The sequence below is a fragment of the Schistocerca americana genome, chromosome 5 (genome assembly GCF_021461395.2).
Source record: "Schistocerca americana isolate TAMUIC-IGC-003095 chromosome 5, iqSchAmer2.1, whole genome shotgun sequence".
Taxonomy (NCBI): Eukaryota; Metazoa; Arthropoda; class Insecta; order Orthoptera; family Acrididae; genus Schistocerca; species Schistocerca americana.
The window spans coordinates 429178727-429201839 of NC_060123.1; the positions used below are offsets into that span (position 1 = coordinate 429178727).

The 23113-nt window shown below is 44.1% G+C and overlaps 1 protein-coding gene across 1 annotated transcript in view; it reads right to left on the reverse strand.

Annotated features, from left to right (window-relative positions):
* LOC124615585 (dystroglycan 1) overlaps nt 1-19915 on the reverse strand; it is a 136671-nt gene extending 116756 nt beyond the window's left edge. Inside the window, exon 1 of the mRNA XM_047143571.1 lies at nt 19868-19915. Coding sequence (XP_046999527.1) covers nt 19868-19869 — 2 coding nt within the window. The 5' untranslated portion in view covers nt 19870-19915. The remainder of the gene's footprint in view (nt 1-19867) is intronic.
* Between the last annotated feature and the right edge of the window lie 3198 nt (nt 19916-23113).

Genomic DNA, 23113 nt, shown 5'->3' on the forward strand with positions numbered 1-23113 from the left:
CATAGTCAATCGTAAGTGCCCCTGTTGGTGCTATCGTCTCTAGTCCGAGGACTGGTTTAATGCAACTCTCCATGGTACACTATTCTGTGAAAGCCTTAATATATTAATCTCTTGGTATTCTTCTACGATTTTTAGCCCCCACGCACACCCTTCGCTCCAATACTAAATTGGCGATCCCTTGATGTTGTACTGTTTCTCCTGGGTGGACATGAATGTGAAATCTATAGATTACATGTTTTTACGATAAGTATTGTATGAGTAACTTGCAAGTTTTACCAAGGAACAATATATTATGCTACAATGTATACCTATTCTATGGAATTGAGATTCTGTGTTTGAACTCTTACTTCTTTTGTCATTACTATTCTTCTTCTGGCTTATGATCTGGACGCGAACCGTAAGGAGCGTTTAACGAAGGTTCATCTTGCTGTTTCAGCCAATGTAAGTTATTAACAAAACTGAAAATAGACTTGTTTGTGACTTAAAAATTGTGTCTGTGTTGAAATTGTTTGTAATCCTAAACCTTGCTTGTCTAGTGTAGACATGGGCCTTAACAGAAATTCTTCATTGTCAGGCGCCATCTTAAAAAATAATTAAGAACTTTCTTTTAGCTCATCGTAGAGACGTGCCGCCGGTTAGAAAACTAAACCTTTCTTTCATATTCTACGAGCCTGGCGGTCACTGTAAATAATTTAATAAAATTCACTTTCAGATTTTCTCAAATTTGCAAGATAACATCCCAGGCAGGAAGGACTGGTCACAGGATTCTAGTTCTGGTATAAGATTTTGTTTGCAAAAGCTACGCTTGTTATCTTATATTGGGAATCAAGACGAAACCACGATTTTGAATTACGGAATTTATTGTTGTACAGTGAACGGACTGGTGAAATATTCTCTGGTGCTATAAACGCACGACTTTTAACTTGACGTCGACTAGGGATATACTGAGGAATATCTGTGGTGTTTTAATAGTTAAACAAATGAATATTTACAATTCCGTAACCCCTGGGCACTATGCTGGTTTACTGAGTGCTTTACCGCGTCGGGCTAAATTAAACAACTTATTACACTGTTAATAATATGGACCTTGCCGTTGGTGGGGAGGCTTGTGTGGCTCAGCGATACAGATAGCCGTACCGTAGGTGCAGCCACAACGGAGGGGTATCTGTTGAGAGGCCAGACAAACGTGTGGTTCCTGAAGAGGGGCAGCAGCCTTTTCAGTAGTTCCAGGGGCAACAGTCTGGATGATTGACTGACCTGGCCTTGTAACACGAACCAAAATTGCCTTGCTGTTCTGGTACTGCGAACGGCTGAAAGCAAGGGGAAACTGCAGCCGTAATTTTTCCCGAGGGCATGCAGCTTTACTGTATGGTTAAATGATGATGGCGTCCTCTTGGGTAAAATATTCCGGAGGTAAAATAGTCCCCCATTCGGATCTCCGGGCGGGGACTACTCAAGAGGACGTCGTTACCAGAACAAAGAAAACTGGCATTCTACGGATCGGAGCGTGGAATGTCAGATCCCTTAATACGGCAGGTAGGTTAGAAAATTTAAAAAGGGAAATGGATAGTTTAAATTTAGATATAGTGGGAATTAGCGAAGTTCGGTGGCAGGAGGAACAAGACTTTTGGTCAGGTGAATACAGGGTTATAAATACAAAAGCAAATAGGGGTAATGCAGGTGTAGGTTTAATAATGAATAAAAAAATAGGAGTACGGGTAAGCTACTACAAACAGCATAGTGAAAGCATTATTGTGACCAAGATAGATACAAAGCCCACACCTACTACAGTAGTACAAGTTTATATGCCAACTAGCTCTGCAGATGACGAAGAAATTGACGAAATGTATGATCCGATAAAAGAAATTATTCAGGCAGTGCAGGGAGACAAAAATTTAATAGTCATGGGTGACTGGAATTCGTCAGTAGGAAAAGTGAGAGAAGGAAACATAGTAGGTGAATATCGATTGGGGCAAAGAAATGAAAGAGGAAGCCGTCTGGTAGAATTTTCCGCAGAACATAACTTAATCATACCTAACACTTGGTTCAAGAATCATGAAAGAAGGTTGTACACATGGAAGAACCCTGGAGATACTAAAAGGTATCAGATAGATTATATAATGGTAAGACAGAGATTTAGGAACCAGGTTTTAAATTGTAAGACATTTCCAGGGGCAGATGTGGACACTGACCACAATCTATTGGTTATGACCTGTAGATTAAAACTGAAGAAACTGCAAAAAGGTGGTAATTTAAGGAGATGGGACCTGGATAAACTGAAAGAGCCAGAGGTTGTACAGAGTTTCAGGGAATGGGGGAAAGAAATACAGTAGAAGAAGAATGGGTGGCTTTGAGGAATGAAATAGTGAAGGCAGCAGAGGATCAAGTAGGTAAAAAGACGAGGGCTAGTAGAAACCATTGGGTAACAGAAGAAATATTGAATTTAATCGATGAATGGAGAAAATATAAAAATGCAGTAAATGAAGCAGGCAAAAAAGAATACAAACGTCTCAAAAATGAGATCGACAGAAAGTGCAAAATGGCTAAGCAGGGATGGCTAGAGGACAAATGTAAGGATGTAGAGGCTTATCTCACTAGGGATAAAATAGATACTGCTTACAGGAAAATTAAAGAGACCTTTGGAGAAAGGAGAAACACTTGCATGAATATCAAGAGCTTTGATGGAAACTCAGTTCTAAGCAAAGGAGGGAAAGCAGAAAGGTGGAAAGAGTATATAGAGGGTCTATACAAGGGCGATGTTCTTGAGGACAATATTATGGAAATGGAAGAGGATGAAGATGAAATGGGAGATATGATACTGCGTAAAGAGTTTGACAGAGCACTGAAAGACCTGAGTCAAAACAAGGCCCCCGGAGTAGACAACATTCCATTAGAACTACTGACAGCCTTGGGAGAGCCAGTCCTGACAAAACTCTACCATCTGGTGAGCAAGATGTATGAGACGGGCGAAATACCCTCAGACTTCAAGAAGAATTTAATAATTCCAGTCCCAAAGAAACCGGGTGTTGACAGATGTGAAAATAATGAAGTATCAGTTTAATAAGTTACAGTTGCAAAATACTAACGCGAATTCTTTACAGGCGAATGGAAAAACAGATAGAAGCCGACCTCGGGGAAGATCAGTTTGGATTCCGTAGAAATGTTGGAACACGTGAGGCAATACTGACCCTACGCCTTATCTTAGAAGAAAGATTAAGGAAAGGCAAACCTACGTTTCTAGCATTTGTAGACCTAAAGAAAGCTTTTGGCAATGTTGATTCGAATACTCTCTTTCAAATTCTGAAGGTGGCAGGGGTAAAATACAGGGAGCGAAAGGCTATTTATAAATTGTACTGAAAGCAGATGGCAGTTATAAGAGTCGAGGGGCATGCAAGGGAAGTAGTGGTTGGGAAGGGAATGAGACAGGGTTGTAGCTTCTCCCCGATGTTATTCAATCTGTATATTGAGCAAGCAATAAAGGAAACAAAAGAAAAGTTCGGAGTAGGTATTAAAATCCATGGAGAAGAAATAAAAACTTTGAGGTTCGCCGATGACATTGTAATTCTATCAGAGACAGCAAAGGACTTGGAAGAGCAGCTGAACGGAATGGACAGTGTCTTGAAAGGAGGGTATAAGATAAACATCAACAAAAGCAAAATGAGGAAAATGGAATGTAGTCTAATTAAGTCGGGTGATGCTGAGGGAATTAGATTAGGAAATGAGACACTTAAAGTAGTAAAGGAGTTTTGCTATTTGGGGAGCAAAATAACTGATGATGGTCGAAGTAGAGAGGATATAAAATGTAGACTGGCAACGGCAAGGAAAGCATTTCTGAAGAAGAAAAATTTGTTAACATCGAGTATAGATTTAAGTGTCAGCAAGTCGTTTCTGAAAGGATTTGTATGGAGTGTAGCCATGTAAGGAAGTGAAACATGGACGATAAGTAGTTTGGACAAGAAGAGAATAGAAGCTTTCGAAATGTGATGCTACAGAAGAATGCTGAGGATTAGGTGGGTAGATCACATAAGTAATGAGGAGGTATTGAATAGAATTGGGGAGAAGAGGAGCTTGTGGCACAACTTGACTAGAAGAATGGATCGGTTGGTAGGACATGTTCTGAGACATCGAGGGATAACCAATTTAGTATTGTAGGGCACCGTGGAGGGTAAAAATCGTAGAGGGAGACCAAGAGATGAATACACTAAGCAGATTCAGAACGATGTAGGCTGCAGTAGGTACTGGGAGATGAAGAAGCTTGCACAGGACAGAGTAGCATGGAGAGCTGCATCAAACCAGTCTCAGGACTTAAGACCACAACAACAACAACAACAACAACAATATTTCTAGATTAGTTATATTTCTAGATTAGTTATTTCTCTTTTATACTGAGCCATTGCATTAATGTGTGTTTCTTTTTTATACGTCACGGCTCATATTCATGCTATTACATTACACTGATAGTAAAGAAAAATGTGTCCCATCCAAGCGATCCCTCCCTTTAGCCGAGATTTTTTGAAAAAAAATGGCTCTGAGCACTATGGGACTTAACAGCTATGGTCATCAGTCCCCTAGAACTTAGAACTACTTAAACCTAACTAACATAAGGACAGCACACAACACCCAGCCATCACGGGGCAGAGAAAATCCCTGACCCCGCCGGGAATCGAACCCGGGAACCCGGGCGTGGGAAGCGAGAACGCTACCGCACGACCACGAGATGCGGGCGAGATTTTTTGACTCCCCAATTCTATTCAGTACTTCCTCATTAGTTACGTGACCTACCAATCTAATCTTCAGCATTCTTCTATAGCACCATATTTCAAACGCTTGTATTCTCTTGTTGTTTAAACTATTGCACATCCATACAGCGCTATATTCCACACAAATACTTTCAGATAAGACTTCCTGATAGTCAAATCTACATTCCATGCTAACAAATTTCTCTTCTTTAGAAATACTTTTCTTGCCTACATTTTACAGCCTCTCTACTTCGGCCACCATCAGTTATTTTGCTGCACAAATAGCAAAATTCATGTAATACTTCAAGTGTCTTGTTTCCTAATCAATTCCCTGAGCATTACCTGATTTATTTCGGCTACATTCTATTATCCTTATTTTGCTTTTGTTGGTGTACATCGTATATTCCCCTTTTAGGATACTATCCATTCCGTTCAACAACTCTTCCAAGTCCTTTGTTGTCATTGGTAAACCTCAAAGTTTTATTTCTTATCTCTGGTCTTTAGTTCCTATGTCAAATTTGATTTCCTTTACTCCTTGCTCAATGTACAGATTCAGTAACATTGGCGATAGTCTACAACTCATTTTCCCACCACTGTCAACCACTGCTTCCGTTTCGTGGTCTTCGTCTCTAGTAACTGCCGTCTGGTTTGTACATAGCCTTTCGCTCCCTGTGTTTTACTCCTGCTACGTTTTGAATTTCAACGACAGTATTCCAGTCAACATTGTCAGAAGCTTTCTCTAAGACCACAAATCCTATAAACGTAGGCTTGCCTTTCCGTAACCTATCTTTTAAGGCGTAGGCCATTACTGCGTCGCGTGTCCTCACATTTGGATTCCGGAGACATGTAGGAACATGCGAGGCAATACTGATGCTACGACTTAGAAGATAAGTTAAGGAAAGGCAAACGCAGATTTACAACATTTGTAAATTTAGAGACAGCTTTCGAGAATGCTGACAGGAATACCGTCTTCGAAATTCTGAAGACAACATTGGTAAAATACAGGGAACGAACTATTTACAACTTGTCCAGAAACCAGACGGCAGTTATAAGAGTGGAGGGGCATGAAAGGAAAGCAGCGGTTGAGAAACGAATGAGACAGCTTTGTAGACTGTCTGCTATGTTATTCAATCTGTAAACTGAGCAGTGCCTGTAAGGTCTCGAAAGACACCAGAATAAAATCTACGAGACATACTACGAGTAAAAACACACATATGTAGATAGAACATCTATCTAAGTCTGTAACTCACATTACAACACGGAGACTGTTTGTGAGGCGGCAAACGTCAATACGTGCGTGCAGTTCAGTGACACGAATCGTCTGGGAAGGCGCGACAGCAGTCCGCTTGGCAAATCTGTTTGTTGGGTTGCCTATCCGCAGGCGCTAATTCCTTGTGACAATATGTAGTGGTGCGGAAGGTTAAGAGTGGCGCCAGCTGTGCCGATCATTGGCACATCTGCGACTTGGGAGGTGGCGCCACCGCTGGCCGAAATAGGAGGACTGTGGTGTGCGGGTTAGTTCGCGGCTTCCGGTGCGGGAAGACGTTTGGTGTCCGCTGGGTAAGCGTAGTGCTGGCGGTTTCGAAGTTTCTGATCTGGCGGAAGGCCATTGAGTTGGTTTCTGGACATGTCAGTGCTTACCCTGATTTGATAGCCTGATTTGGATGTGGAGGTGCCTTATAACCGTGGCCTGAAGCGGTGATTATTGGACTTCCTTACGGGAGTAATATGGTGACAGACCTACGTCCAGCAAAGGGTTGATGCGGTAGTACTTATGGGTTCCTAAGTCCTATATTTGCGCTGTTTTCAATGGCGGTCTGCATTTACAGTTGCTCAATACCACAGATCACGCCTTGGTGGGCTAATGCGGCTTACAGCATTTTGTGTGCAGCACCAGCACCGTGTTCCTGATTGTTCGAATTGCATTGGCAAGCATACCATGCATATGTACAGTGAAACATGAGTATGCAAAAGGTGTGTCTTCACAAAAATGTTCAAATGTGTGTGAAGTCCAATTCCTAAGGGACCAAACTGCTGAGGTCATCAGTCCCTAGACTTAAACTAAACCAACTATGCTAAGAAAAAAACACACACGCACACGCACACGCACACACACACACACGAGGGAGGACTTCAACCTACGGCGGGAGGGGCCGCGCAATCCGTGACCTCTAATTGCCTCAAACCGCGCGGCCACTGCGCGTGGCTGTGTCTTCACAATTAAATGAAGTGTAAACTTATTGAAGTGATTGCTATAAGCATCCCATATCTTTTGATTAAACTCTGTACGCTGATGGATATACACTCCTGGAAATTGAAATAAGAACACCGTGAATTCATTGTCCCAGGAAGGGGAAACTTTATTGACACATTCCTGGGGTCAGATATATCACATGATCACACTGACAGAACCACAGGCACATAGACACAGGCAACAGAGCATGCACAATGTCGGCACTAGTACAGGTTATATCCACCTTTCGCAGCAATGCAGGCTGCTATTCTCCCATGGAGACGATCGTAGAGATGCTGGATGTAGTCCTGTGGAACGGCTTGCCATGCCATTTCCACCTGGCGCCTCAGTTGGACCAGCGTTCGTGCTGGACGTGCAGACCGCGTGAGACGACGCTTCATCCAGTCCCAAACATGCTCAGTGGGGGACAGATCCGGAGATCTAGCTGGCCAGGGTAGTTGACTTACACCTTCTAGAGCACGTTGGGTGGCACGGGATACATGCGGACGTGCATTGTCCTGTTGGAACAGCAAGTTCCCTTGCCGGTCTAGGAATGGTAGAACGATGGGTTCGATGACGGTTTGGATGTACCGTGCAGTATTCAGTGTCCCCTCGACGATCACCAGTGGTGTACGGCCAGTGTAGGAGATCGCTCCCCACACCATGATGCCAGGTGTTGGCCCTGTGTGCCTCGGTCGTATGCAGTCCTGATTGTGGCGCTCACCTGCACGGCGCCAAACACGCATTCGACCATCATTGGCACCAAGGCAGAAGCGACTCTCATCGCTGAAGACGACACGTCTCCATTCGTCCCTCCATTCACGCCTGTCGCGACACCACTGGAGGCGGGCTGCACGATGTTGGGGCGTGAGTGGAAGACGGCCTAACGGTGTGCGGGACCGTAGCCCAGCTTTATGGAGACGGTTGCGAATGGTCCTCGCCGATACCCCAGGAGCAACAGTGTCCCTAATTTGCTGGGAAGTGGCGGTGCGGTCCCCTACGGCACTGCGTAGGATCCTACGGTCTTGGCGTGCATCCGTGCGTCGCTGCGGTCCGGTCCCAGGTCGACGGGCACGTGCACCTTCCGCCGACCACTGGCGACAACATCGATGTACTGTGGAGACCTCACGCCCCACGTGTTGAGCAATTCGGCGGTACGTCCACCCGGCTTCCCGCATGCCCACTATACGCCCTCGCTCAAAGTCCGTCAACTGCACATACGGTTCACGTCCATGCTGTCGCGGCATGCTACCAGTGTTAAAGACTGCGATGGAGCTCCGTATGCCACGGCAAACTGGCTGACACTGACGGCGGCGGTGCACAAATGCTGCGCAGCTAGCGCCATTCGACGGCCAACACCGCGGTTCCTGGTGTGTCCGCTGTGCCGTGCGTGTGATCATTGCTTGTACAGCCCTCTCGCAGTGTCCGGAGCAAGTATGGTGGGTCTGACACACCGGTGTCAATGTGTTCTTTTTTCCATTTCCAGGAGTGTAGTTCCTTGTGTAAAAATCTTGATGTTATATTATTGCTTAACTTATGACGTGAGGAAACTGCATTATCACTATGGGAAACTGAATTAAGGAAGAGGTTATTCTCGTCAACGCGCTCACCGTAAATATTTTGCGACTTCGGTATTTTCCGGTGCCGATCAGGTATTAGTGTTGTTGGTTTCGAGGAATTAACTATCGATGTTTTTATATTATCTAAAGAAATGTGTCACTTACACGTATGATATTCTTGGATGGGTGTTGCATATCCAGTAAATGTTGTCAATAGGGTGAATGCGACGCTATCTGTCATTGTATGGCGAACGATGGCAATTTATGTTACCGGCTCTCCAGCTGACTGGGGCGCCTCGATAGTGTTGGCCGAGTTTCGGTCGTAAGAGATTACATTAGTGACTGTTAAGCCTTTAGCATTATACCGAAAGCTTTTAAATTATTGTCACTGTTACTTGCCTCTCTTGTGTGCAAGCTGTGTAAACAGTGTTATTAAAATCTTGATTTTAATTTATATTTCATTGGTAACAGAATTTTATGTCTGTTACACTGACTGAGTTTGTTTAAATCATTATTGCTGTTTTTAAATTTTTAAGAAACTTGAAAATTTAAAGAAACCAGCTGTAGTTTTGAATTCAACATCTTTGGGGATTATTTTCATTTGATTCATTAATCACTCCACTGGGACATAAAACTGAGAAGAGTGTACTTAATACTGATGGTTAATGTCTTAATCTGTTATTATCTCGTGGCTGCTTAGTTTTAATAAATATTTGGGATCGTTAATCGGTCTTTTTAACACAAAGTCCTTGTTTCACCTCTCCATTCGGTACACAGCACAACCTATAAATTCTGGAAACCCTTAACAGACTTCCCTTTAGCAGAGTGACATCAGTACCACAGCAAATTCCCACTGGTTTTCTGACAACATCCGTACGACATATACATCAAAATCCTTTCACGGGTGAAGAGCGATACTAAAAGCTGATGCCGGCCAATAAATTGCAATGCGGCGTTAAACTTGCACTTTCATTACAATTTTCATCTTCATTTTACTGAAAAACTAAATCCATAAACTGTTGCGTACGAAGGAGGCTTCAGGAAGGAGGGACGACGCGCAGAATAGATTTTGATTCTGAAACTGGTAATCGCGTATCAGAAACAGAGGAGCAAGAATTTGATGTTGACATTCGTAGACTTCAAGAAAGTTCATGAGTTGGTAGGTAGACGAACAATGTTCCAAACTTCAGAGTAGATGGGTTTGGATAAAGAAAACCAATGAACTGACCACAAACACGGTAACATACCCAACACCCAAGGTCAAGTCGGGAGGAAAGCTTTCAGAGACCATAAAGATTAAAACCGGTGTCAGTCAGCGAGACGAAATCTTCCCTTCGCTCTTTAACTATGCTCTTGTAAGGTGATGAGGAAATGGCGACGCGAAATGAAAGGAGTGGGTGGAGTAAGACAGGGACACAGGGCAAAATGAACACGGGTAGATTGTCTAGCATTCACAGACGATATCGTGATATCGTCTGAATCATTAGAAGAGACTGTTAACCAAACCATCCAACTCCAGAGACAAGCGGCTAATGCAGGCCTACAGATCGCTATCGAAAAGACGCAGTATATGACAAACATCAAGGCAGCTCCTAGATGCGAGACAACAGGAGGAAGGAAAATATACGAGATCGAGAGATTTAAATACTTAGGAGAAAGAGTAGCAACTACGATTACAGAAAAGGAAGCAATGGAGGCCCTAGTAAAAACAAGGACTACCTATGACCATCTATGTTAGAATATTTCGATCAATGGAAAATTGAGACATTACCAGATAGTAATCCGCCCTGGGCCCTTATACTGAGTAGAAAATCAACCAAATATAAGCCGGAGTATTTAAAAAAGCGAAACTGTTGGACAGAAAGATTCTCAGGTGGATATTGAGACCTCAAAGAACAAAAGATGGTCAGATTAAAAAAGCGAGCCATGAATTGTTTACTAAGATAGAGAGAATCTCGTATATTATCAGGAAAAGAAGGAGCGTGGTCTTCGGACACACCCTTAGAATAGACCAAGCGAATTTAACACAGCACATAATATAGTTTCTTGTCACAGAGAACCAACAGATACAAAGGGATCAGGTAGAAATGCGAATACAGGAATCAGAGATACATAACATGGCGATTTTTTTTTTAGAAAAATCAGGCTTTTGCAAGTTTCCAGGACAGAACTAGACCCAGAGCAAAACCATCATACATAAAAGAGGGAAGAAGGTTGTCAAGTATGAGATTAACAAAATATTGGTCAAGAGGAAGGTCAGAAGAAACGAAGCTGGCACGAATTAACGAAAATAAGAAGTATAAAAAACCTAAGATAGCGGTTTTCGTGGTATGTATACAGAGACCACAATGTTATTAACAAAAACTGTGATTAATAGCGACTGCAGCCTGAACCGCTCCAAATTTATGTGAAAACTGTTAAACGCTGCTTTTCAAACTGGACAAACGTATTTAACATTCTTAATCTTTATTCTTCATGCGTACATAGTTGCAACCCTCTGCCTCTAAAGGGCTCCGAATTGTAGCGTGTAACATGGAGCTGTGCAATGTAACTATGTTGGTGCGTAACAGCGTGATATAATCGTGTTTAGAATTCGAAGAGTTCGTACACAGACGGAGTATCCTCTCCTTCAGCATGACAACGCCGAACCACACAAGAGCGCTGCGATATCTGCAGCAATCCGACGACTTGGCTTCACTGTCACCGATCATTCTCCACACGGACTCGACTTGGCCCTATCAGATTTTTTTTTCTGTTTCCAAACTCTGAAGAAAACCTTCGAAGACTTCACTTTGATGATGATGAAACGGTACAAGAAGAGGTAAAGTTGTGGCTCAGTGAACAGTCAAATAATCTACGTTCAAATGTTCAGATGTGTGTGAAATCTTATGGGACTTAACTGCTAAGGTCATCAGTCCCTAGGTTTACACACTACTTAACCTAAATTATCCTAAGGACGAACACACACACCCTTGCCCGAGGGAGGACTCGAACCTCCGTCGGGACCAGCCTCACAGTCCATGGCTGCAGCGCTACGGCGACGTAATCAACAAACTGGTTTCTCGTTGGGAGAAATGTGTTCGTTATCAGGGTGAGTGTGTTAAGAAATAAATATATACGTATGAAGTATAAAGATGTAGAAAGTTAATAACGTTAGTTTTAATTAAAAAGCTTTAAGAGTTTGTACGTAAAAAATTCGGAACCATTAGTTTCAAGCAAGCTCTCGTAATTCCTCCACAGCATTATACCGAGAGGGGCGGTGTAGTTTTATATTTTGCGAAGACATTGATTTTACCCACTTTTGTTACTGTATATTTTTCACTGTACCATGACCCACGCACTAATCTCTTTCATCGTCACGTGCGTTTATCAAATCGTTTTCACGCATTAACTTTATTACTGTTCGTACGATAATGTACTAGTTGTCTTATAAGGATTTTAATGTAAGTTAGTATATTTTACTTTACAATAGCATCCTTTAACATACTTTATTTCTCAATATTCTTTCACTCCCGCTCCCACAATGCATTTCCCCGTACTAGTTGTTTACGCCGCAAATGTACTTCCATCTCGTCGCACGCGCAACCTGCCTTGTTTTACTGGTGTTCACACTCTCCGTTTCCCACCAGTCAGCGTGCAGTTCATAGCATGACTTGCCATTTTATGTGATCGGTTTTATTTCTGGATTTTAAATGTTCCCATCTGACAAATCCCCGATCATAGGGGCCAACGTATCTAATGTTGCGTACAATCAAGTGTACTGCCAGTATATTTTCGTCCTAAAAGTGTCAGATTGCTTTATTATTTGGTGTTTCTCGAACGTGAAATTTTAGTAAGTATGGGTTTTTATTATTTAGGTTAAGTTTTATGATATATGGGATATTCCACCTCTTTGCCGTAATCTAGTCTCTGTATGGCGCGTTATTTGACATGTATGTTTCCAGGTATGTAGTCGTAGTTGTTATTAAATTGTCTTTAGGTTATGTGTATTTCAGAAGAAGATGGGTTTACATCTTTGGATTCATTTACTGACGCATTCACTGGCGCATTTTAAATTATGACGATGCGGTCTGATACCCTGAAGAATTTTATTGAAGAAGACAACGGCCGCGGAAGCCTACGCTTACAATCATTTACTGACATTTGATTACCTTTATTAAAAGCTACACTCAATATGAAATAATACTGCCACAATAACCTTGTTCTTCATAACTCAGATCTACTGGGCGGGCAAGTGTTAGAATTTGATTACCTCAGTAAAGTGCCAATATTGCATCAACTTACACCATTTAGAATAAAGTGAGCTACTGTGAAACGAAAAATCGCCGTTCACTAAATAAATAATATTTGCTTACCCACACACAAATTCTGTCTGTGCATCATGTAATTGGTTCAGAAATGGCTCTGAGCACTATGGGACTTAACATCTGAGGTCATCAGTCCCCTAGAACTTAGAACTACTTAAACCTAACTAACCTAAAGACTTCACACACATCCTTGCCCGAGGCATGATTGGAACCTGCGTCCGTAGCGGTCGCGCGGTTCCAGACTGAAGCGCCTAGAACCGCTCGGCCACACGTAAATTAAATAATATTTGCTCATAACCGCAGTGGCAAAACATTTATGTGGCGGTAGTGGTTTTATCTATCTGTAGATCTGTTTTACAAGGTTATAAGACATGCACTGGTGTTAAATTTAAGAAGAACACAATTAAAGTAATTCACATATATAGACATTTACAGACAGGTATTTTAGAATGACAAGGATGTCGCAGGTAATTAGCCGTGGCCTTATAATAGGAACCACCCCGCGATTTGCCTGAAATAATTCAGGCTGGGACAGGTGTACATCCAAGTGGCACATCCTACCACTGTAGCATAACAAACCGTACTCAAAAAAATGTGTTCTGGAGAGATCCCAAATGCTGCGTTTCGCTGAAACTAAATTTCTTCGTAATATACAAGTATAAATATGGAAGCATCAAATACGCCTGTTCGCTTCAAAGACAGAGGCCTCTTCTGACGTTAATCGGTCGTGGGAGAAGGAAAGTGACGTTACGAAGTTGAAGCGCTTTTAACTTTTGTGGCATGGCTAAAAGTGGTATCCCTCGAGGTAGCGCCACGGGAATCTGGGTGTTTCCACACGAAACTTCGGTGACGCCACTAGAGTGGCACGTGTAAACGCGTCTTAACTCTCACAAACGCTCTCGGATTGTGAAAGATGGGGGAGTAACTCAGCCTTGTTCTTTTCAAAGGAACCATCCCAGCATTTGGCTTAAGCGATCTGGGGAAACTACAGGAAGTGTAAATCTGAATAACAGGACTGGGATTTGAAACGCCATCTTCCCGAATGCGAGTCTAGTGCTTTAATGCTGCGCTGCCTCGCTCGGTACTTTGGATCCGAATAATCGAAGACAGACTACGCCCTCTGACGGATGAGAGTGCTTTGACACGGGCGGCCACGAAGGGGCACAAGATGAATCGCCGCTGTCAAAGCCTGCGAAAGCCGACACGCACTGCAGATCGGGCCTTTTCGGTTTTGCCAGCGTAATCGGAAGAGTTTTTGCAGCCAATTTGAGAAGAACGGTGCTCAGTCTAATTGGATCCGCAATCGAGTGTAATTGTTCGTGACGGTCGAATTCCGAATCTCTTCATAATGCACGGGGGAAATTGAAAGCGCGACGGATACGGGCGGCGCCGCATACCGGAGAGCGAGAGCGAGAGAGGAGCGTGCAAGTTAATTGCCATTCACGCAGTCAGACACGATACAAAAAGATGAAAGAACGGCGAATTCCGGCGACGAATCGGCAGGACGCGCGACGCGTGGCCAGCCGCGGCCGGATCCGGGAATCGGGCCGACAGATTGACTGCGTCACGTCAGCTCTTCGCTCCTGTAGCAGCTAATTAAATTTGTCATTTGGCAAAGTTACAATTGAAAACGGGCGAAACTGACAGGGAATGAGAGAGAGAGAGAGAGAGAGAGAGAGAGAGAGAGAGAGAGGGAGAGAGAGAGAGATCGTGCTACTTTACGCGATTGGATGGAATTCCGACGTTGGCGAGTATTGGGTAGCCGTTTCGCCCGTTTGTGAAGCGGATTCCGATTAACGTAATGCGTTCGGCGCGGCGCCCGCGTGTGAGGGAGAGCACGTCGGCTTGCATTTCGCAGGCGCTACGAAGTCGTTTCCCATCAGAGCACGTCCGCCGATTAACTTCGAGTGATTACTGTCGACGATGCCGAGGAGACGAGGAGTTTTCCGAGGAAAGATTACAAGTGGTACTCATAATCAAGGTTAAAGGGCAATTCGTATCATTTCCTACATTACAAAAAATGGCTCTAAGCACTATAGGACATCTGAGGTCATCAGTCCCCTAGACTTAGAACTACTTAAACATAAATAAGGACATTACACACATCCATGCTCGAGGCAGGATTCGAACCTGCGACCGTAGCAGCAGCGGGGTTCCAGACTGAAGCGCCTACAACCGCTCGGCCAACGCGGCCGGTTCCTACATTACGTCTTACGGTGTGTGGCAGAGGGTACTTTGTGTGCCGCTTTGACTTCACCGTTTATCTGTACCACTAACGAAAGGTCAGTGGGAGGAACGATTATTGGTAAGCCTCCATGTGTGAGCTCGAAACACTCTAATTTTACTTTTACGGTCTTTTCGTGGGATTTACGTAGGCTGAAGACATATATTAGTTGACTCTTCTTGCAACGTACCGACACAATCGGAATTTTAACAGTAAACTCCTCCGCGAGACAGAACGCCTCTCTTCTAGCGTCTGCCACTGGAGTTAAATGAGCATGTATGTGACGCTTTCGTGCTTACTAAATGAACCTGTAGCGAAACATACTGCTCATCTTACGGTCTTCTCTATTTCCTCTATCAGCCCTATTTAGTACAGATCACAGATTCTACATCTACATATATACTCCGCTAGCCCCCAAGCGGTGTGTGGCGGAGGGCATATCCCCCCCTCCCCTCTCCCCCCCCCCCCCCCCTCCGCGTTCCACTCGCAGATCGGGCGAGGGAAAAGCCACTGTCTGAACGCCTCAGTACGAGCTCTAATCTCCCATATCTTTGAATGATCATTGCGCAATTTGAAATTTGGTGGAAATAATATACACTCTATATCTTCGGCGAAGATCGGATTTCGGAATTTAGTGAGCAGCCCATTCCGTTCAGCGCGTCGTCTATTTGCAAGTGTGTCGCACTTCAAACTTTCTATGAGATTTGTAACGCTCTCGCAATGGCTAAATGTACCAGTCACGAATCTTGCCGCTCTTCTTTGGACCTTCTCAATCTCTTGAATCAGACCGAACTGGTAAGGGTCCCACACGGACAGTACCCTTAAGACTGGACGAACTAACGCATTGTAAGCAATTTCCTTTGTTGAAGAACTGCATCGCTTCAGGATTCTACCAATAAACCGCAATCTAGTGTTTGCCTTGCTCGTTACTTGTGTAAGCTGATCATTGCATTTGAGATCATTTCGAATAGTCACACCCAGATACTTGACGAATATTACCGCTTCCAAAGACTGGGCATTTATTTTGTACTCATACATTAATGGGGATTTTCGCCTTGTTACAGGCAAGCAGGTTACACTTACTAATATTGAGAGATAACTGCCAGTCATTACACCATGCATTTATTTTCTGCAAATCCGCATTGATTTGTTCACAACTTTCGTGTGGTACTACTTTTCTGTGGACTACAGCATCATCGGCAAACAGTGTAATGCCGCTGTCAGTACCACCAACCATATCGTTTATGTAAATCGTAAAAAGCAGCGGACCTATTACGCTGCCGTGGGGCACACCTGAAGTTACGCTTGTTTCTGTTGAAGTCACGCCATTCAGGACGACATACTGCTCTCTGTTTGTTAGAAAACTTTCTATCCAACCGCATATGTCATCGGATAGACCGTAAGCGCGCACTTTTTGGCGGAAGTGACAGTGCGGAATAGTCGAATGCCTTTCGAGAGTCGAGAAATATGGCATCAACCTGGGAGCCGGTATCTAGAATGGTTCAAATGGCTCTGAGCACTATGCGACTTAACTTCTGAGGTCATCAGTCGCCTAGAAATTAGAACTAATTAAACCTAACTAACCTAAGGACATCACGCACACCCATGCCCGAGGCAGGATTCGAACCTGCGACCGTAGCGGTCGTTAGGCTCCAGACCGTAGCGCCCAGAACCGCACGGCCACTCCGGCCGGCCGGTATCTAGAGCCTGTTGTATATCATGCACAAAGAGGGCCAGCTGTGTCTTGCATGACCGTGCTAGTTTCTGCAGATGAGCTTCTCAGAGTCTAGAAAGGTCATTATGTCTTAACACAAAATATGTTCCATGATGATTGACGAGCAGTAATCAAGTATTGGTTGAATGAGGGTATTTTGAGCTACTTCCTTTGCAGGTGGACTACACATCCTGATCTGCCTTACCTGCTGATAGTTTTACGTCGCCGTTCCACCTTAAATTGTTCGGTACACAAACTCAGATACTGAATAGATGTGAGTGCAGAACAGTATCTGGATGTAGTCCTGTAGTCTTACAATCATGAGTCTTACTGTCTATTACCCGTTACATTTCCAGACTGAAATTTTCATTCTACAGCGGAGTGTGGACTGACAAGAAACTCGGGACTCATGCCTTTCAAGGGCAAGCGCTCACCAAGAGAGCTACCCACGCACGACTCACGACCCGTCTACACAGCTTTATTTCCGCCAGTTGGAACGTAGGAGATGAGGTACTGGTGGAAGTAAGGCTGTGAGGACGGGACGTTAGTCGTGTTTGGCTAGCTCAGTTGGTGAGCACTTGTCCGTGATAGGTAGCGATCCCAAGTTCCAGTCTCGATCCGGTACACAGTTTTTGTCTACAGGAAGTTGTACGTTCCACTTCCATATATTGAGAGTCAACTGCGAATTGTTGCACGAAGCGTTGGGCCTGTGCGTCATCCTGCATTCTGATACAATTCTCTAGTGTTGTGACTTCTCTGAGTACATCATCCATGGAACGCCTTATGGTACTTCCGACCGATTTATCCACTACATCATCTTCAACGTCAGGAAAATAGCCTTACGTTACTTCCGATTTTATGCACACTAATATATATATATATATATATATATATATATATATATATATATATATATATATGAGGCGTGTTTTTTTAAGTAAGGTCCGTTGGAACGTAAGTACACAACGAAAGGTTTTTTACAAAAAAGTAAATTTATTTTCGGAAAGTACATACTTCACTGTAATTTTCGACATAGTTGCCAAGTTTGTTCAAACACCTATCATACCTCTCAACCAGTTTTAAAAAACCCTCTTCATAAACACTTGCCGCCTACTCCGATAACCAAGAGTTCACTGCCGTTTTCAAGTCGTCGTCATAATTGTAACGGTTGCCACTGAGGTGTTGTTTGAGGTGGAGGAACAGATGGTACAAGCTCGGCGCAAGATCGGGGTGGGTGGTGTAAAACTTGGCAGCCAAAACTGTCCAATAAATCGCGGGTCAACCTGCAGTGTGAGGTCTTGCACTGTAATGGAGAAGGACAATTCCCTTTGTCAGCATGCCGCGTCTTTTGTTTTGAATCGCTCTACGTAGCTTTCTCCGGGTTTGGCAGTATGCTTCTGCGCTGATAGTGGTTCCTCGTTGCAGAAGTCGACCAACAAAACACCATGCCTATCCCAAAGCACCGACGCCATGGTTTTGCGCTGGGACAGAGTCTGTTTGGCTTTCACTTTTACAAGCGAGTTTGTGTGTCTCCATTCCATGCTCTGTTTCGATTCGGGCGTGATATGCGAAACCCTCGTTTACGATCTGACCCAAGAAGCCGTCACCTTCTTCGTGATAACGAGCCAAGAACTTCATCAGACACTCAAATCTTTGGTTTTTGTGGTCCTCTGTTAGGAGTTTCGGGACCCAACGGGAGCACAGTTTCCTATTCCTAAACTTTAGGTGTTCAGAAACAATGTTGTAAAGCACTGATCTCGACACGCCAGGAAATTCGTTTGAGAGACCTGTTATTGTGAAGCTCCTGTTCTCACGAATCTTCGCTTCAACTGAAGCCACCAAATCGTCTGTAATCAAAGGAGGGCGACCGCAGCGGTCCTCTCTGAATTCTCGTACCCATTAATGCACTTTGCTTTCACTCATAACAGTATCACCGTACACTTCGCAAATCTGACGATGAATTTCTGCAGCAGACAGGTTCCTGACAAAAACCGTATCACTGACCGAACCTCACACGCGGTAGGCGAGTTGATAGTCTTAAACATTTTGAAAGTACAGAACAGAACCGTACAGGTTATCTACAGAGCTGAAACTGACCACAGTTGTTCCCGAGGCATGCCGGTACACGACGCACGTACTCGTCGCGGTATCCGCGTGAACCAGTAGTGTCTACAACAAAACGGACCTTACTTAAAAAACACACCTCGTATAAACTTATTGCATAAAATCCAAAGTGCTATAACGCTTTTTTTTCTAAATTTTGAAGATGATGCAGTGTTGTTACTATCCGAGGCCTGGACACAAACCCTGTAGAACTACCAGTAATAATAGCAAATTAAGCCTTGAATTAATAAATATCTGTGTACTCGGAGATCGAAGGACGATAGCACCCATGGTTGTTACCGTAAAAGTCATACACGGAATAAATAGCTTGTCAGTTTGACTAAAAAAAGTGGGGCTTTCAAGAGCGTATTAGAAATGCCCCATATTAGTTTTGCGTTCGGACAGGTAGGACTCGTCACATCAATTCATTTTAACACGTCTCCAAATTCGAAATACGAATCACACGCTGAAGTGGTTTAAACACGCATCAATATAATTTTGTCGTATTTGTACAGCAGCTGCTAGCGAAGTAACGATCTGCGATGTACAGGACATCCCACCCAAAAGTCGCCAGGTACATTTTCTCCAAATGCAACATATGACTATTTCACGTTACAATATTTTAAATGAACTGAATCCATTCCAGTGAGGACACGTACTCTTTGGCGGCTGTCCTCCGTTAGTGTCCTGTTCCAGAGGTCGGGGTGCACACAGCGGCGGCGCCGGTTTACTTACATCGCTCTTTCTGTAATTTTTTTTTTTATTACGTTTGTAGGTAAAATCTCTCCCTTCCCCCCCACTTCCCACTCCCCATCTTACAATTCAGTACCGTGGTTGTCTTCTCAGCTGCATCTACATTAAACAGTATTCCCAAGTAGACAGATGGCTTGGCTATTAAAGTAAATTAATACGGTCACTATAAGCGGACCGTTACCGAGTGTTCAGGTCATCACACAGTACGAGGTAGTAACTGACAGTAGGTACTTACATTACAGGTATGACGGTAGTAGTTGCAGCAGGTGCGGCCAGTGGCGGCTCACCTGTAACAGAAGACGGGTCGGTCGTGAGACGATGCGCTGCTTGAGGAACGCTAGGCTGTACTGCGCTGGAGCCTGTCAGGGGGGACACACAGGACCAGGGAGAGTCCCCCTGGCCGTGCCGTCTCTTCCTGTGAGTCAGCGCCCGCGGCCTACTCTCCATGCCCCACACACCTCGCGCCTCAGGTGTCTGTGTTTCCTCCCGCCCTGACCACAGCCGCCCTCTCTGGGATTCCGCCCTCCGCGTCAAACAACGAACGGATTTCCGCCCTTCTCAACAGGTGCTTTTCAATGATTCATTTTGGCCAACTGGCACATGTCGAGCATGCTAGCAAAGTAGCGAACTGCGACGAAGAGGGCGTCCGTAAGGATCGTCAGGTTCATTTTCTTTGGGTGTTTCGGCAGGTAATTGAATTTCGTTTTGAAATGTGTCGCTCGAGTCAGCTCAGAGAAATACAACTCGTCATATCTTTCATGCGGCGCCCTGTGCAGGCGGAAAACGTCGCTTTGTTTCCTGTTACGAACGAAACGAATTTTAACGCGGAATTTTACTTGTCCGTTCGACATACAGGGTGAAAAGTATTTAAACCGACAAACTCTGGGAGGTTGTAGTGGCCATCAAAACAAATACTTTTTGCTAATTTCATTTTTTCCTATGAGGAGTATTTCAACCGGTAGAGGAAGATTTCTCTGGCGGCAAACTAATTAAAACAACAAACACTTTTCCATTTTTTTATGACCGAGAGACAACACATTAACGCAACCCAATTTCAATTACAGTAGATTTTCAAAAATTCCTCCACTGACACGTAAACAAAGGTTACACCGTCGGATCATGTTCTGTCTGACACGGGCAAAACCCCCAGGAGTATCCTGAATTGTTCCTGCTGCTGGTACTATCCGGGCAACCAGATCCTCTTCTGATGCAACAGGAGTAGCGTAAACAAGGTTGCGCATCTCTCCCCACACAAAAAAGTCCAGAGGGGACATGTCCGGGGATCGAGCAAGCCGTTGTACAGGACCACCTCTGCCAATCCACGTTTCTGGGAACCGTCGGTCCAGGAATCGACGCACACGACGACTGAAATGTGCCGGCGCCCCGTCATGTTGTAACCACATGCGTTGTCTTGTAGGGAGCGGGACGTCTTCCAGCAATTCTGGCAATGCTCTGGCGAGAAAATTGTAATAGTGCCTGCCATTTAATGGCCTAGGTAGCAGATACGGTCCATGTAAACAGTCTCCAACAACACCGACCCACACATTAACGAAGAACCGCACTTGATGGGAGCTAGAAACTGTGGCATGTGGGTTATCTTCACGCCAAACATGCAAATTGTGCCCGCATCTCGTGGTCGTGCGGTAGCGTTCTCGCTTCCCACGCCCGGGTTCCCGGGTTCGATTCCCGGCGGGGTCAGGGATTTTCTCTGCCTCGTGCTGGCTGGGTGTTGTGTGCTGTCCTTAGGTTAGTTAGGGTAAGTAGTTCTAAGTTCTAGGGGACTGATGACCATAGATGTTAAGTCCCATAGTGCTCAGAGCCATTTGAACCATTTTTTTTGCAAATTGTGCATGTTGAAGACTCCATCACGCCCAAACGTTGCTTCATCGGTAAACAACACAGAGGATGCATTTCACACTGTTCCAGGTACCATTGCGAAAACTGTGCTCTGGGTGGATAATCAACTGGTTCCAGGTTGAAATGGACGTAGCAATTGCTCTCGAAGGACTGTTCTTACATTCATCTGATTCGTCCCCATGTTACCTGCAGTTGCACGAGTACTGATTGAAGCATCCCGCTCCACATGCTGCAAGACAGCTTCCTCAAACTGCAGCGTTCTTACCGTGCGACGGCGTCCCTGTCCAGGTAATTTGCTAAATGACCCGGTCTCATGCAGACGTTGGTACATAGCATCAAAAGTGCGGGTACGGCGATTAGGATATCGTTGTTGATAAATCCGCTGTGCAGCTCGACCGTTGTGGTGCGATACATAGTACGCACCTACCATATCAGTGTACTCACTCCAGGTGTATCCCTCCAGTAGTAAACAGATACAATTCACTACTACACTGGTGGACAGCAGTTGCCTGCAACTGAAGAGCGTAATACGGCCTCCACCAGTTTAAATAATCCTCATAGGAAAAAATGACATCAGAGAAAAATATTTGTTTTGATATCCTCTAGAGAAAGCTTTTGACAATGTTGACTGGAATACTCTCTTTCAAATTCTAAAGGTGGCAGGGGTAAAATACAGGGAGCGAAAGGCTATTTACAATTTGTACAGAAACCAGATGGCAGTTATAAGAGTCGAGGGGTATGAAAGGGAAGCAGTGGTTTTGAAGGGAGTAAGACAGGGTTGTAGCCTCTCCCCGATGTTATTCAATCTGTATATTGAGCAAGCAGTAAAGGAAACAAAAGAAAAATTCGGAGTAGGTATTAAAATCCATGGAGAAGATATAAAAACTTTGAGGTTCGCCGATGACATTGTAATTCTGTCGGAGACAGCAAAGGACTTGGAAGAGCAGTTGAACGGAATGGACCGTGTCTTGAAAGGAGGATATAAGATGAACATCAACAAAAGCAAAACGAAGATAATGGAATGTAGTCGAATTAAGTCGGGTGATGCTGAGGGAATTAGATTAGGAAATGAGACACTTAAAGTAGTAAAGGAGTTTTGCTATTTGGGGAGCAAAATAACTGATGATGGTCGAAGTAGAGAGGGTATAAAATGTAGACTGGCAATGGCAAGGAAAGCTTTTCTGAAGAAGAAAAATTTGTTAACATCGAGTATAGATGTAACTGTCAGGAAGTCATTTCTGAAAGCATTTGTATGGAGTGTAGCCATGTATGGAAGTGAAACATGGACGATAAATAGTTTGGACAAGAAGAGAATACAAGCTCTCGAAATGTGGTGCTACAGAAGAATGCTGAAGATTAGATGGGTAGATCACATAGCTAATGAGGAAGTATTGAATAGGATTGGGGAGAAGAGAAGTTTGTGGCACAACTTGACCAGAAGACGGGATCGGTTGGTAGGACATGTTCTGAGGCATCAAGGGATCACCAATTTAGTATTGGAGGGCAGCGTGGAGGGTAAAAATCGTAGAGGGAGACCAAGAGATGAATACACTAAGCAGATTCAGAAGGATGTAGGTTGCAGTAGGTACTGGGAGACGAAGAAGCTTGCACAGGATAGAGTAGC